Here is a 16,854-nt window from a genome sequence, read left to right on the forward strand (position 1 = left end):
CGGCAGGAAATGCAAACTTGCATGTATTCAAGGTTCAAAAAGGCTTCTAAAGATTGTAATTTCCACTTTTCCACAGACTTGATTTGCACTAACAAAACATTTACAGATGTAGAATCTTAATATGAGCCTGTTTGCTACAGCAGGAAGAGAATCTGATACAGATATAGGATCTTAATTTGATCACCCTGTTGGAGGATAAATGTAAAATGTCTAGTGTATTTGAGATTTTAAAAGGATTCTGAAGTTCGTCATTTCCACTATGAAATTTCAACTTTGATTTTCCCTTATGAAAAATGTAATGTCAAATCAAGTCTGAAATTTCAAAGTGGAAATTTAACAGTATAACAGTATATATGAAACACACTAGCTCCTATACTCATAAAAAAGGCCTACTATTTACCCAACAAATGACTAGTATCAAATATGCACTGCATTTACTCATCATGTAATAAAGACAACCACCTCACTTATCAACACCAGCATCTTCATTTATTTTTCCAAAAGCATGTAAAAACTAAAATAAACTACTGAAAGAAAATGATTGAACAAAATACATTTGATTGTGTGTATGTGTAGGTTGGGACAAATCACATTATTATCATGTTCTTCTACAACACAATTTAACTGGAGTAATAATCCAAAAGAAGAAGAGAGTAGAGGTGAAAGACGAGTAAGAGCCAAAACGTCCTTTTGCTTGTAAGGCCACCATCCACAGGTCAAGTTACACAGAATGTTTTTGTTTTTAAATGCATACATTTACATTGACAACAGTGACACCTGCATTGAAAAATAAATGTTAAGTCTACATCCAATTTTGCACACAACTACATGACTCGCAGAACACAGTCACACAGCTCTCATAGACCTGAACCTCCTCGCAGTATGGAAAAGTACCTTCTTTCTTTCTTTCCGTTTGTTTCTCTATACAAAGAATGTTTATTCACAGGATAACGCCATTGTACCTTGGCACACCCCTCACACATAACAGACGATACGGACACAGTGTTATTTGATATGATGTTCTTGGTTACAAAGCATTCTGGGTGATCTCGAGGACCGTTACAACATTTTAAAAACAAATAGATAACTTTACAACTTGAGGAAATGTAATGACAAAATGAAAACCATTCAAGAGAGTGGAGGATGAGCGGGTACGTAAACTTCTGGCTGAGTTAAGCCACTCATATCCACCACAAGGACTAAGTGGAAAACAAGCAGAAGGATTATTTTCATTCACAGGGGATAGGCTGGAACAGGGAGAAAGGTATGTGCACTCAAAAAAAATTAAAAATTAAATTTGTTTTGAAAAGCAATAATGTTGGGCCATGGTTTTTGCCATTTATTTTTAAGGCTTTACTTATCAAAAAGTAAAATTTTATTTTCTATTCTGCACAGCATGCTCTAATTAAGCAATGAAGCCCGAGGTGTGGTATATGCCCAACATAGCACAAACCCCCAAGGCGCCTTATTGCTATTATAAACTGGTTACCAATGTAATTAGATCAGTAAAAATAGATTTGTCATACCTGTGGTATGCGGTCTGATATACCACGGCTTTCAGCCAATCAGCATGCAGGGCTCGAACTACCCAGTATATAATTCACAGTAAACTTTCCATCACAATATACATTGTGTCATTCAAGTGTTGTGGCATTGAATACTTCCCAAATGATGTAATTCAATGGCTTTAGTCTCATTCCAAAGCAAGAATGAAGAAAATAAAATCTTGTCTATTGAGTTTGTTGGCTAAAGCAGGTGTCGCTTTAGAACATTCCAACCTAAAAATACCTGTTGCACAACAGTTTCATCCCGAGGCCACTCCCACATCTTTAAAAAATGAGTAAAAGCCATACAGAAGAAATTACTGGGGGCAAACGTGTTTATTGACAATTGTGTGATATGTAATATCTCAAGCCTTGACTGGGATTTGCTGAACTGACTCAAGCATTTCCTACCGCTCTTCTCCCACCAGGAGGCGCTACTCTGAGGTTCAGGGCACTGTTGGCCTGGGCTTTACGCACTGCGTAGGAATTCCCCTGAACATGCCCTAGGTCAAACAACATTCCCTGTTAGCGCCCACCCCTCATATAGTACTAGGTCCTGGTGCTCAAAATCAAAGATGAAGAAGCAGGGAGACATCCCACGCCCTCATTTTCTGGTTACATTAGTCAATAAAGTAGACCAGACGCAGCTGCTATCTATCACATTGGTGTCGATGGGAGATCCACCCCGTTCAGCAGACTGAAACTGACGTTTTCCCCCAATGGTAAACAGCCTGAAGTGAACCATCTTCACAAATCCACCACCTCTGCTCAGAATCACGTGATGCAGTCGAGACAAGAAAGCCCTGTGGCATTTATCAAAAAAAATATATATATTTATGTTCGCAGATCTGATGTCACTGGAGAAGCAAGATAATATATATATWTTTTTTTACATTATGTGATTTCACTTGTGGCCCCATCAGGACATCCCAGTCATATGTGAATTTCTGCCGCATTCAGAACACGGAATTCTCTGACTTTCAAGCATTCAAGGCAACAGGGAACTCAAAAATAAAAAAGCTGGATGGGATTTTTTTTCTCCAAACGGTCATCCAACTCATAATTCTGCGTCAGGAACTCTGGCCTCTTTCTAGAGCTGACTTTCCCAATTGGCAGATAACAGACATCAGGATTTGACATTGTTGCCCCACCAGAGTTCACAGTTGTCTTGAAAGATCCAAAAGTCCCGCTTAGTTTTACACACCAACTTAGCACATGAACAGACAGCTCTGCATGGACAGGAAGCAGCAGGGGATATTAGCGTGACAGTTGTGGTTTCCTGTTAGGCTATATTCCCTGCCAATCAAACATTGACCTGTCTGGTTAACATGCATGGTCATACGTGCACAGTATAGTGCGATATGTTCACTAAGCACAAGCTATGTACAAACACCTATGAGATACTTCTCATTCAGAATAAAGACAAAAAAGCCTCTACGAGTGAGAGCAACTTATCGCATGACAGTCAAACCCAGCAAATAACAGAGCAAAGAGTGCATTTTAAAACCAGTAAAGTGAGATTAAGAGTCAATGAAGCGGATTAGTTGTAAAAAGTCATCCAGAACACAGGAGGGCAGTACAGACTAAAGGTATGACAGCTAAGACTCATACAGGACAAACATGCAGAACTGAAACCTAGCAGCCATTCAGATCATAGGAGCAAAAAAACATTTGAACAGTAAGACAGAATTCAACTAACTGTACCCAGAGAGAGAGAGAATGTGTGACAGTTTCACAGTACCGTGTTTGTTTCTCAGATAAGTGAACCCTGACAAACTCACAAATTGGCTTCCGCCGGTGCTACCGCAATGCAGAGGACTGGTCGTTAAAATTGGTGTTAGATTTAATTGACTATATGGAACTAAAAAGAGGTCATAAAATACAAAGTTGCTAATGAACCTAGCTCAGTATGGTTGACCTGAGTATGCACTACAGCTTAGAGTGAACTCCAGCTTCTCTAACCATATGTTCACCTGAGCATACGGTCCTTGCGCCTGTTGCGTCAAAAGGGTGCAAATTTATCCGAAAAATAAACAAGAAAACAATGATAATGTAGTCCGCAGACAGCAAAAACATACCACTGGTTTGTGAATAAGCAGTTTGGTCCCAATCAACAATTTCAGAAGAGCAAATGTAAAATGATACTAAAACCAAATGAAAGTAATAAACACCCCACTAAATAAAATGTCGAGCAACAGGGGCGTGACTGGCCAGTCATAGTGGGTGTGTCTGTCTTCCATGATGTGGAGCGAGCGCACAGGAGCGTTGACTGCTCCCCTCATGACATGTTGGTGCTCTTTATGACATGTTGGAGGTGGAGAAGAGGCAGCTTTGGGGATGAGATGGGAAATACCAGCAGGATACTGCTGACCTGCAAAACTACCCAAAATCTAAAACTAACCCCGACCGTTACCAATTCTGAAAATAAAAGTGGGTTTGCAGGTCAGGAGTGTCCGTATAGCCTTTCCCGTGGGAGAAGGGTTGGGACAGACAGGCGTGGCTACGCAGTCTTTGTTATGTTCTCTCCCTCCTTGGAGGTCCAAAGCTCCTTGTGCTGCTTGCGGCCAAAGCCCTCATCATAGTTGCCTTTGCTCTTGAAGAGCTGCTGGAAGTGCGGCTTGCAGTAGAAATCACCCGAAAGGGCAGCAAATGTGCCCAGGCTGCAGGGAGGGAGGGGCAGAATATAAACAAAAGAACAACACAGTCTGATATGGAGTGAGTGAGTGAGAGAGTCTCACCTGAGTTTGGTGTTGCAGTGTTTGCAGCAGAAACAGGCCGAGTGYAATATCAGGTTGTTAGCCACCAATCTCTCCATGGGGTAGACGGTCTTCTCACATGACGAYCACACCTCCCTCGGTGTCTTGAAGCTGAAGGACTACGCACATGAACAAAAACCACACCGTTACTATGGCTTCAAACATGTGTTTCAATGGATAAATGCAGCATCATCTCAACTTGCTCAGTTGTCGATAACCAATCTCTCGAATGGAGTTGCTGTTGAGTGTATGTGAAAACATATACTGGTATATAAACTGGGGTCCCATTATGCATGACGTTTAAATGACATCTGAGTAAAGGTCAGTAGGGTGAGACGCACTGGGCCAGACGGACAGGTAATGGAGAAGGATAGTGATTAAAAGATAATGTCCTACTGGGTTGAAACCGGGACAAAGGAGGGGGGGGGTGATAATGGAGGTATATTTACTTTGGAGCGCTGGACAGGTTTATCTTCAGGGGCATTTCTGTTGTCCTGGAATAAAAATGAGTAAACCTCAGTACTTTCCTATTTAGTGTTATTACAACAGAAGTGTGAGCATTCAGGATTTCCCCTGTTATATTGACAATACCGTGTCCATAATATCCTTCTTTCATCTCAGTAGTTTCCCCACTCCCGCTCTCTCCCTCCCTCCCGGCAGCTCCATCTGTCAGTGTACTGTACTCCCCAGAGGGCAGGTCAGCTACCTTCTGTCTGGACATGTGAGTAGGTACACTGAACACACATAGGGTAGCACAACCATTTCAAATATTAACCCCAAGCGTGATGTTACGGACATRCMTAGGATGCTCTCGACTTGCACAKAGCACAGCGGTTTAAGAAAGCAACKAATGCCAGTGTTACACTAAATCACTAAGCTGGAATTCTGATGTACAACTTCAAGTCAATAAAAAAACATTTGTTCACAAACCTTACAACAGTTCAGTGTGAGAGCTTGGCCTTTACAGAGAGCACCATTCAGGTCTATAGAACTAAAGGCCTTATGTAATGGAGGCCTGTCTCATGTCTCTACTCGTGGCTCCAAAGCCCTATGCTCTGACACAACATCCATGGACTTCCTGCTTCAACTTGACTCTACAGAGAGACCCTGAACACTCATTCCTATCCATGACAACTGCATTATACCGTACACAAACAAGTTACTTTCAAAATACACAAACATGAACTCCTAGACCCTACTGTTGGCACTGACTCCCTGTCAAAACCCATGAGGGCAGGATAGGTATCATATTGTCTGCCATATTGCTAACAGATGTTGACCTAGCAGATCATTGTGGAGTGGCTTAGAGTTGGTTTGAAACTAGGTCACAAAAGTCTYAACGTCCACAGGACAGACAWGGGTCAAGCAATTGGRCWKAGCMGTCACACCTGGCTCCCAACACGCCRGGTGAAGAACTATACTTCAAAACTATGTGACCGACAGGCTTCAGCAATTTCTCCACATTGACGTCCACGCCCTGAAGCTGGACTAGCAGGTCAATTAGCAGACAGACACACAGACACACGCATTTAGGCAGACGCACTGAAAAGGCTGTGTCCGCTTGTGTGCAGGCCAGACTGCTCTCTGGGAAAGTCCACTGCAGACATCTAAACCCTGACTGTTATGTAAGGAGATTGGTGGTAGTAGTCAGAGGGTTACTCCTCATTTGACAGACAACTGTGCGCCGCCACATTCTCGCCACAGCCCTTTCATGAAGCCTGTGCAGCAGAAAGGGACATTTCGGCAACATTCACACACATTGAAGGGGAGAGGACACAGAGCACTGATCCACAGGGAAATGGGTTGTTCACTACAAATCCAGCTCCTCATTGGTCTGCTCAATTAGAATACGTTGGAACGGCCCGAAAAACTCCATTAAACTGAAATAATGTTGAGCCGTTACAAGCGGTTGAGTGTGAAACCCATCAGCCACTGATTCAATCATGTTGCACTTCACAACTGGCAGCCATTAGGGTCAAAGAAGAGCTCCCCAAAAGCCCTTACACATCACCTAGCATGTGCACAGATACAGTTACCAGAGACTTTGGGAATCCAATTGGTAGTCTTAAATTGAAATGATCAAATGAGTAATTTTTGCATTGGCGTAACTGTCGCCCACTCACTACTGAACCCTGATGTGAAAATCATGTCAGATATCTTTAAACTGAATGACTGAGGAAGCTGGGGTGTTGCCCTAGTTTGTGAGAACGGAATGTCTGATGGAGGGACTGCAACTTCCTGTAGATGCAATCACCATCCGGACCATCTTCCTCCTCACCAAGTCTCCTTCATTCTCATATTTGGGTAGGGTACAGGGTGCACTGCTTGGTTGGCTGCATGGTAAACTAACTTCCTGTTGCAACAAGAGAGCAACCATGAGTAACACTCAACAGGAGCCTCATATGTCATAAGATAAATAAACTGCTTCAAAAAGGCAATGGTTTCCTGTTTTAGCACAGCATGCAACGTACAGTACCTTACAGAAAAGTTAATCACCAATTCAGGCTGCACAAGATAAAACTGAAGCCCAGAATCGCCATAGCCACTAAAAGATAATGAAAACAAGAATAGATTCCATGGCAGGCAGGCAGTCAGTCCTGGAAGGCTTCTACATGGCTGGTGCCATCTGTCTTCTTTTGCCTTATTTGTACATGAAGACACGCCACTGACAGCCGACCAAAAACTGACGTTGTGGCAGGAAGTAGTGATGACACATACTTTAAGAGTCCCTGTGGGGAGCCTGCTACAGCTAACTGCCCCCCACTGGGCTTAGAGCACAGGCTGATTACAGCAGATAACTACCACAGGGAATGATGTGTGCACAGACCAAACCTCTCCTTAAATGGTGAGAAGGACAGAGGGACAATATGAACATTGTGGTGTGCCAACCATGCTCACAACTAAATGTGCTCAAAAACAGTAGGCTAGATGCAGCCTTCCCATTAGATTAACACATGGTAATTCAATTACAATTTGGTGTACCCATTTAGATTAGTTTGAAGTTGGAACCACTTACTAAAGTCTCCAGCCAGAGAGAAAATAACTTTTGCTAGATCAGGCTCCCACCGTTAGCAACATTAAAATTCAGTCTCTTACCTGTCATTTATTCACACCACATCTCTGTTTGAGTTTCAGGTAGGCCACACTTACTGCATTTGAGATTCTTCCATGCAGCAGTTAGGCCCTGCTGTGCTACACCCACAGTCAGATCAGGTTGAGACTCTCCCTCTCTGATGAGGAGCTCCTAATCTCATTACAATGATAAATCCCATTGCCTGTTCCCCTGGAGCTCAGACCACCCCAACAATGGCAGGGGGTCTGTGGGTGACAGCAACCTYCTTCGAAGAAAGAGGCCTTCACCAGGGGATGTCTGTTCAGGCCCAGGGAAACCACACTGGGGCTAGCTCTTCCCTAATAAAAGTATTGAGGGAAGGGTTGGGAGCATCAAGTGCGTGCTTGCACGGGTAAGCATCGTCTATGAATTCCATTTACAACTTTGAAACGGTCAGCGTTAGAAAGCATAAGCCAGACCTCTGTCCAATATTAGGGTATGTTTATACAGAGAACTAGCCTAAATCTGCCCCTTTTAGAAAGGTTACAGCTACAGTCAGGAATATTAACAGTCATGGGACATCAATGTTTCCATCTAGAGTAGAAAGGCTAAGGGACTTGGTGCTGGTAAGTTTCCTTAACTTTTCCTTTTCCTAACTTTTCACCCCAGGCTGTGTGACACACACACACACGGAGCGAGAGATCACCTAGTGTTCTTACGGTAACGTACACATAGTAGTGAAACTGGCCCTAGATGTTGAAAGAAGTCAGTGGCCATTAATTTCAGTTAGTCTCTCTGCGCATCTTATTTTTAGAACGCTGACCTGCACCCCTTGATGAGACCGAGGGATGGAAAATAAACAGTAAAAATGCACTACGACTACACCAGCCTGTTAATTAAAGGGCCACCCATTCTGAATGTTATATTCAGAATGGGTGAACGGCGCCATGAAAAAAATGGTAGACGTTATACATCCCCCCAACCAATTGTTTATTTTGTTAGTTTGCTTGCTTTTTTTATTTAGTACATAATGTTCCCACTAGTCTCTTATGACCGAAAAGAACTGGACATCAGGACCACGATTACTCAGCATGGACAGGCAGAATCCTTTTTTRCCCCTTTAACGATTCTGACAAGCCCGACGCGAACAATATACTGCTTTCCTCGGGAACAGGTCCAGATCCCCGTGATTTGCATGAAGAGGCAGAGAAGGTGGCCAAAGGGCAGACTGCCTTCTGAGAATTTGTAGGCGATCGAATAAACCCCCACTTCCTTCCATTCTGCTAGCAAACGTGCAATCTCTGGAGAATAAAATCGACGAGTTACGCTGAAGATTAAACTACCAACGGGACATTAAAACTAACATCTTATACTTCATGGAGTAATGGCTGAACGACGACACCATCAACATACAGCTGGCTAGTTATACGCTGTACCGGCAGGATAGAACAGCGGCGTCTGGTAAGAAGGGGCGGCGTACTTTGTATTTTTGTAAATAACAGCTGGTGCACGATATCTAAGGAAGTCTCGAGCTATTGCTTGCCTGAGGTAGAGTATCTCATGATAAGCTGTAGACCACACTATCTACCTAGAGAGTTTGTCTGTATTTTTCACAGCTGTTTATATACCACCACAGTCAGAGGCTGGCACTAAGACAGCATTGAATGAGCTGTATTCCGTCATAAGCAAACAAGAAAAAAGCTCACCCAGAGGCAGCGCTCCTAGTAGCCGGGGACTTTAAAGCAGGGAAACTTAAATCCGTCCTACCAAATTTCTATCAGCATGTTAAATGTGCAACCAGAGGGGGAAAAAAGAAGAAGCAGAAAGCACCAGTGACTAGATCAATAAAAATGTAAAAAGTGGTCAGATGAAGCAGATGCTAAGCTACAGGAGTTTTGCTAGCACAGACTGGAATATGTTCCGGGATTCCTCCAATGGCATTGAGGAATACACTACATCAGTCATTGGATTCATCAATAAGTGCATCAATGACGTCGTCCCCACAGTGACCGTACGTACATACCCCAACCTGAAGCCATGGATTACAGGCAACATCCGCACTGAGCTAAAGCTGCCACTTTCAAGGAGTGGGACTCTACCCCCAGAAGCTTATGAAATCCTGCTATGCCTGCCGACAAACCATCAAACAGGCAAAGCGTCAATACAGGACTATGATTGAATCGTAGTACACCGGCTCTGACGCTCGTCAGATGTGGCAGGACTTTCAAACCATTACAGACTACAAAGGGAAGCACAGTCGAGAGCTGCCCAGTGACACGAGCTAAACTACTTTATGCTCGCTGCGAGGCAAATGGCACTGAAACATGCATGAGAGCACCAGCTGTTGCAGAAGACTGATCATGCGCTCCGCAGCTGATGTGAGTAAGACCTTTAGACAGGTCATCATTCACAAGGCCGCATGGCCAGACAGATTACCAGGATGTGTACTGCGAGCATGCGCTGACCAACTGGCAAGTGTCTTTACTGACATTTAACCTCTCCCTGTCCGCGTGTGTAATACCAACATGTTTTAAGCAGACCACCATAGTGCCTGTGCCCAAGAACACCAAGGCAACTTTCCTAAATGACTACAGACCCGTAGCACTCACGTCTGTAGCCATGAAGTTCTTTGAAAGGCTGGACATGGCTCACATCAACACTAACATCCCAGAAACCCTAGACCCACTCCAATTTGCATACCGGCCCAACCTCTAATGCACTCCACACTGGACAAAAGGAACACCTACGTGAGAATGCTATTCATTGACTACAGCACAGCGTTCAATACCGTAGTGCCCTCAAAGCTCATCAATAAGCTAAGGACCCTGGGACTAAACACCTCCCTTTGCAACTGGATCCTGGACTTCCTGACGGGCCACCCCCAGGTAATAAGGGTAGGTAACAACACATCCACCAAGCTGATCCTCAACACAGGGGCCCCTCAGGGGTGCGTGCTCAGTCCCCTCCTGTACTCCCTGTTCACTCATGACTGCGTGGCCAGGCACAACAATGGTAGGCCTGATCACTGACAACGACGAGACAGCCTATAGGGAGAAGGTCAGAGACATGGCCTTGTGGTGCCAGGACAACAACCTCTCCCTCAACGTGATCAAGACAAAGGAGATGATTGAGGACTACAGGAAAATGAGAGCCGAGCACACCCCCCGTTCTCATCGYCTGGGCTGCAGTTTAGCAGGTCGAGAGCTTCAAGTTCCTTGGTGTCCACATCACCAACAAACTAACATGGTCCAAGCACACCAAGACAGTCGTGAAGAGGGCATGACAAAACCTATTCCCCCTCAGAAGACTGAAAAGATTTGGCACGGGTCCTCAGATCCTCATAAGGTTCTACAGCTGCACCATTGAGAGCATCCTGACTGGTTGCATCACTGCCTGGTATGGCAACTACTCGGCCTATGACCGCAAGGCACTACAGAGGGTAGTGTGTATGGCCCAGTACATCACCGGGCGAAGCTTCCTGCCATCCAGGACCTCTATACAAGGCAGTGTGAGAGGAAGGCCCTAAAAATAGTCAAAGAGTCCAGCCACCCTAGTCATAGACTGTTCTCTCTGCTACTGCACAGCAAGCGGTACCGGAGCGCCAGGTCTAGGCCCAAGAGGCTTCTAAACAGCTTCTACCCCCAAGCCATAAGACTCCTGAACATCTACTCAAATGACTACCCAGACTACTTGCATTGCCCCCCCCCCCCCCTTCTTTTACACCGCTGCTACTCTTATCTTCTATGCATAGTCACTTTACTAGCTCTACCTACATGTACATATTACCTCAACTAACCGGTGCCCCCGCACATTGACTCTGTACCGGTACCCCCCCCTATATATAGTCTCGCTATTGTTATTTTACAGCTGCTCTTTAATTACTTGTTAGTTTTATTTATTATCTGTATTTTTAACATTTTATTTAAACCGCACTGTTGGTTAGGGACTTGTAAGTAGGCATTTCACTGTAAGGTCTACACCTGTCAAATGAGCCATTCGTGCCAATTCMTTTTTTTTTTTTACTGGAGCCAAATAGACTCCTAGTCACTCCTTGAAGGAGAGCACTCCTTGTCCCAGAATCGGACGCGTGACCCATTGACGAAGCATGGACAACTTTTGCACTGTATATCTGCCGTTGTGAATGTCAGTCTCCACTCTGAGGCACATCGATCTGCAGGTTAAACATGGTGAGATTGTAAACACCTAAATTGATAGTGCAGTACGTTAAGGCGATTTCACAGCTAACTAGCTAGAGATGGATGGTACTGGGGTGAGAAGGGAAAGTCAGTGGACTTTTTTGGTCACAGGTGGATCTGAAACAAGGCCACCATGTGCAATGAACAAGCCTCAGCTAACAAATAAGTGAAGCAGTATCGAGGCAGTATCGAGGCTGTAAAACCACTAAATTAGCAGGTTTCTTTCCGACCTCTGTCAGTTGAAAAGTCTTTCTTCACTTACACACGTCAGGGGAGGCCATTTCCTGTGAGGCTGCGGTGAGAGAGGTTGTCCTTATATGACTAGTGACAGAGAGCCTCAATGCCATAATCACGGATGTGAAACCTGTCTAGGGAGGTAACAGCTGAGACTGAAAAACAGGGGTCAAGATGGCCTAAGGAAAACCTCTGAATAACATCTACTCAGCTTTCACACATTCCCACTGGCATAACCAAACATTTTACGGACATCCCGTCTCAAAAAGGTGAACGAGAAATGTTTAATCTGAGATTTGAACCCACAACCTTTGGCTCGAGGTCAGCCTTTAACAATATTGCGCTCTATTGACTTTAGCATGTAGTGACCCAGCGAGAAGCCGCTGATCATGCATTTAATGAAGTCACTCAAAAAACATCCCTCAGCGTCAAACCTCAGACCTGATACAGCGTACCGCACAGAAGAAAAAGTTGCGCAACCAAAGCCTGTGGAGGGACAGGAATTCAGGAAGACGGGTCCCATCGCTTTGACCAAAACACATGCAAATCTGAAGTCTACCATTCCATTGGAATTTCACAAAACATGGGAGATTTCACAACTACAGCGTAAGATAACAGGCAAAGGGGGCAGAAGGTGTGTCAGGCGGTGTGACAGCAGAGGCAGGAGACAAAAGCATGAACTTTTAAGCCTACGCATCCCAAGATATGAAAAGTGGGTGGTGTGTGATGCAGTAGGCATTCCTCAGTAAACCAGGTTGCCCACAGTATATACTGCACATGTAGACACTTTGCTGCTTCATTCTCACGTGAGGCGAGGTTGCTGTGGAAAATGTTAAATTTTTTCCAGGGCAGTGTGTACAGTTTGTCCTTGGGTCCTCCCAATGTGATTGCAATTGCTTGGTACTAGGTCTGTCTCTTATACACATCTAGATGTGTATAAGAGACAGCATTGTAAGAACAGCCAATAGGAAGGTTATCTAACCGATGGAAACGTATAAACGTCTGTTCAGTGTGCATCTAAAAAAAAAAAAGTGTTATTCACAACAAGCAACMATACAATAGAGCAGGTTTAAACACAATGAACCGTTAGTGCCATTTAGGAAGTTTGTTCAAGAGGCTTCCATGTCACAATAATAAAGACAGGAGCGGAAAAGTTTGGGGCGGAAACGGTTGGGATAAATCCCATAATGCTGTGTGAATGAAGTCTTACATCCCTCCAGGGCATTAAAAACAATGATTGGCTTATTTCAGACATGTTTATTTCCCGACTATGGTTCATTGCTAGTTAACTATATTTGGGACTACTACCCAAGTGCGCTAAATGCGCTAAGTGCGCTAATGACTGAATCAAATGTTTCAAAAAACATTAATTTTTAAAAACGCAATCTACAAGGGAATGGCATTTGTCATTATGCCATGTTTTAGTTTATCTAATGTCAGGCTATTGTTCAATGATACCCCGACTCAAAGACTGAGGTATCAAAAACTATGAATAATTTAAAAAGCGCCCTTAGGCTAGCTAAAATGGCCATAACCAACTGGGCAGCTTTGGCTACCTACCTTTACTCATTCATAGTCCTCTTCTATCTAGCACACAACTGCTGGATGCATCTCCCATTCACACCCTCCATTGATCTGCACCTAAAACATACAGCACCTGACCGTTCTCTTTTTGCACTCCTTGTCCAATGACTGTAGTAAGGTACTGTCAGCTACACCATCCCAACAGACCGTCTCTGACGTCTGTAAAAAAAAATCTGACACCATGAGGACCCGCCAGCTATGGAGGAAAGCTCAATGAAGTGCATTTGGAGCTGTAAACTCAAAAGAAAGTGTAAACATTTCCCATAGTTGTGTAAAGGAAGCACTATATGGTCACTTAAATTGGACCTGCATGTAATGTAATGAACATATTTTACATTGTGACCAAAGCCTCCCCTCCGCTCTGACAGACAGAGGCCGTATGTGCCTTTTGACGAATCATTGGGCAATGGTGCATATGGCTGTACAATGGAAATATTTCAAGCAAACTGCAGGTGCAATTCTCAATGCAGCCTAGGTGTGAATACAAGTAAACAGTCTTGGCACGTTCAACGTAGACAGTGAAACCAGCTTCTCTCCGCGCAGTAGTCAATCACTCAGAACAAACGTCGTCTCACCACAGAAGTTTGCCCCACAAATCCGCCAGCATTGACGTAAATCTGTCTTCAAACCATGCGTCAATCCTCCGCAAACACTGGGCCAAAATTACAGACAGCACATCTACAGATCCCCAGTCTGTACCCACAAAGTGGCGGTAAACGAAAATTATCACATGCCAAGGCAGTAATTACGGAGATCGGCGTCTTGATTTGATAGAGAGCTGGTCTGGCAAGACCGCAGATAGCGCTGTAAATGTGTTCTCCAAGGTCTCAACTTGGAGAACATTATGCGGGAATGGACGAGAAGACCATTTGAAACAGGTACTTTACCCACTCTGCTAGTGCTGGGCCATGCTGCTACTGTCATGAGCTCGCAGGGAGCCAGATAATTCACAGGGGTGTTACAATAAATCAATACATGATATAATTGATGCATTTCTAGGCTAATACCGTTCACCATGACACAGCGTTGGCTTGCAATGATGCGGTCGGCTCATTGCTTTCCAGTTCTAACAACCGCCTTGCGCCTACCACACCAGAATCCCTTCCAGAGCCTTTTATGTAACAGGGAGAGACGCCAGGTTCTGTGCACCAAATAATGGCTGGCATGATTAGGTAATAACAGTACGTAGACATTAAGATTGTCATCAGCCAGCCAGAGAGCGCTTCTGAAGCCAAACTGGGTGATGTATATGTATATGATTGGCAGGCGTAAACTTAATAAATGGTCAAAGTAAAAACATTTATACTATGCACAGCCACAATCTATTGAGAAAACCAACAAAGTCGATCGACAGTGCACATTTCCTTCTGATTCTACATCAGAATGATCAAACTAAAGTTAAACAAGTGCACTTTTACCTAAAACACAGACAATAGGACTGTTTAAAGCTTCACTTAAGGCAAAACATAAAACAAAGCCTCAACCAGTGAAAATAGTGTTCCGCTATTGCGCTAGCTCGCAAACTAACGTAACCAGTAAATATGTATCGTTCGAGATGAGCTCATTTTGAGTGAAATGCTGGGTAGCTGCACAATGCCGTACATAATGCCGGATTGATTAATTAGCGTGCAACAAAAAAATTATCAGAGATGGCAAGTTGGCACAGTGCAATAAAATAGCGTTACATTGCACGTTGTTGCACAATTTAAAAACAGAACAGAGGGGTAAACATGAGTCATTCCACCAAAAAACGGAATGGGTGGCTAGCAACCTTGGTAGCTAGCGAGTTAGCATCGAGTGGACATCACCTCATCACAAAAGGAGAGGGAGGGGGGAGAGAGGTTATGCTGTCGCTAGCTAGCCATCTCTGTACAAGAACCGCGAGAAATGGCCGAGAAGCACTTACCATCTGTGTACTTTAGTCAACGTTTAAATACAAAGACAATTTGGTGATCGATTGCTTTCTCATTCGTTTCCCCGATTTCTGCTGTCAGGATTCTTCCTACAGACCCGGCGAGTTACCTCAGCTTGGCTCCCCTGCTCTTGTTTTTCGAGAGTCGTTTTTTTTTGTTCTTTATATTAGCAGGATGTTGCACGCTATTGGTTCTAGTCGCCCCCCGGGTCTCTCTCCTTCACCCCACCCCGCTCTCTTAACCCACCTCCCTGTACTGAAACGGTAATTCTTTTGAAAAAGGGATTCAAAAAAGATTAACAGTGTAAATCAGTCCTAGGTTTAAAATAAAAAAGAAACTAACACATGAATATGCATACATCACAACTAATTGTCATCCCTTTTGCTGACAGGGTTAAAAAAAAGCAGCTTTCGACTCTTTAAAAAATATATTAACAAATCAATACATACAGTACATGGGGAAACACCTTTCGACTAATCTACACAGTCTGACTGCACTGCCACTAATGTTTTGTGTGCTGCAGATGACAAAGAACACAAAGTGCACTGTACATGTAACAAGTCTCAGCACATTTCTGTCCAAAGTCCAGTGACTGAGGTTTATGTCTGGGTAGGTAGGTATGAACCACTCTTTGGCCTGTGGTCCAGCATAGAACAAGTTCCACATTTAAGAGGCTGAGAAATCCTGCCGAATTCAAATAATTTGTAATAGCTCGAAGAATAGCACACAACCCTTAATTCCTGCTCAGCGTAACTAACATTCACAGCACAAGTCTGTTATGCCCAGTCTTTCCAACAGTTGGCTTTGTGATGGGAACCTGTGTTTAAATATGACATACATGCAAAAGTTGAGCATGATAATAGTAGCGCTTAAAATACCATGAAAGCAATTGGTTGTGTATGGTAATAAAAAAAAGACTAAAGAGTTAAGTGTGAAATGGCTGTGTCGTTTTCTGCTGACGTCTTCATTAACTGTTAGGTCCATGTAAGTGCATTTTGTGTGGAGTCAAGGGTGACCCAGAGTCCAGTTATTGAAAACAGATGTTGAGAGGCCTTCARCACACTAGAAGTAGAAGGYWGTGTGGGTCTAAGTGGGGGATGGTGTATAGYCTATTCTGTACRGAGAGAAAAGMGTTGGYGTTGTTACTCTTGAGACTGGAAAACACCTACCATCTAGTGGGGGGTTATTGTGATTGCATTATGGTTGTTGTTGGTGGTGTGGGATCATTTACAATGTTTTATACCAGAGCCCAGTGGCCTGTACACACATTACTTTCAGTATCAGACATACTGTACGCTCTAACTAACTGTTTTTGAGGAGACTCAAGTCTGAAGACCCTGCAGGTCTATGGCAATACCTGCAATAGTATTGCACGTAACACATTGATGTTGGCTCGATGAGTATCAGATAGATTGTATGTAAGGTGTTGTGTGGCTGCATTAAGAAAGAGTTACTGGTACGATGAAAATAAAAACTGGTACTTTACGCATAAGGTCTTTGTAAACAAACATGAATGTCACTTAGTAAAAGCAGAAGCAGCCCGTGTCCACCACCTTTTTCCTGTCATCCATCCAG

General features: G+C 43.8%; 1 protein-coding gene across 4 annotated transcripts; it reads right to left on the reverse strand.

Moving 5' to 3' along the window:
* Positions 1–467: 467 nt before the first annotated feature.
* LOC111981885 (LIM domain-containing protein 2) lies at positions 468–15,482 on the reverse strand. Of its 4 annotated transcripts, none has more exons than XM_024013375.3 (4): positions 15,273–15,482; positions 4,750–4,794; positions 4,283–4,419; positions 468–4,204 (listed from the first exon to the last, which is right to left on the reverse strand). In XM_024013375.3, exons 1-4 carry the CDS (start codon positions 15,273–15,275, stop codon positions 4,045–4,047), a joined length of 345 nt encoding a protein of 114 aa, XP_023869143.1. In that variant the 5' UTR covers positions 15,276–15,482; the 3' UTR covers positions 468–4,044. The 4 variants fall into 4 exon arrangements, with proteins under 4 accessions (XP_023869143.1, XP_023869141.1, XP_023869142.1 ...); XM_024013373.3 differs by lacking the exon at positions 15,273–15,482 and adding an exon at positions 6,579–7,856; XM_024013374.2 differs by lacking the exon at positions 15,273–15,482 and adding an exon at positions 4,892–6,534.
* Positions 15,483–16,854: the final 1,372 nt, after the last annotated feature.

Source organism: Salvelinus sp. IW2-2015, linkage group LG20 (assembly GCF_002910315.2).
Source record: "Salvelinus sp. IW2-2015 linkage group LG20, ASM291031v2, whole genome shotgun sequence".
In the NCBI taxonomy this organism is placed as follows: Eukaryota; Metazoa; Chordata; class Actinopteri; order Salmoniformes; family Salmonidae; genus Salvelinus; species Salvelinus sp. IW2-2015.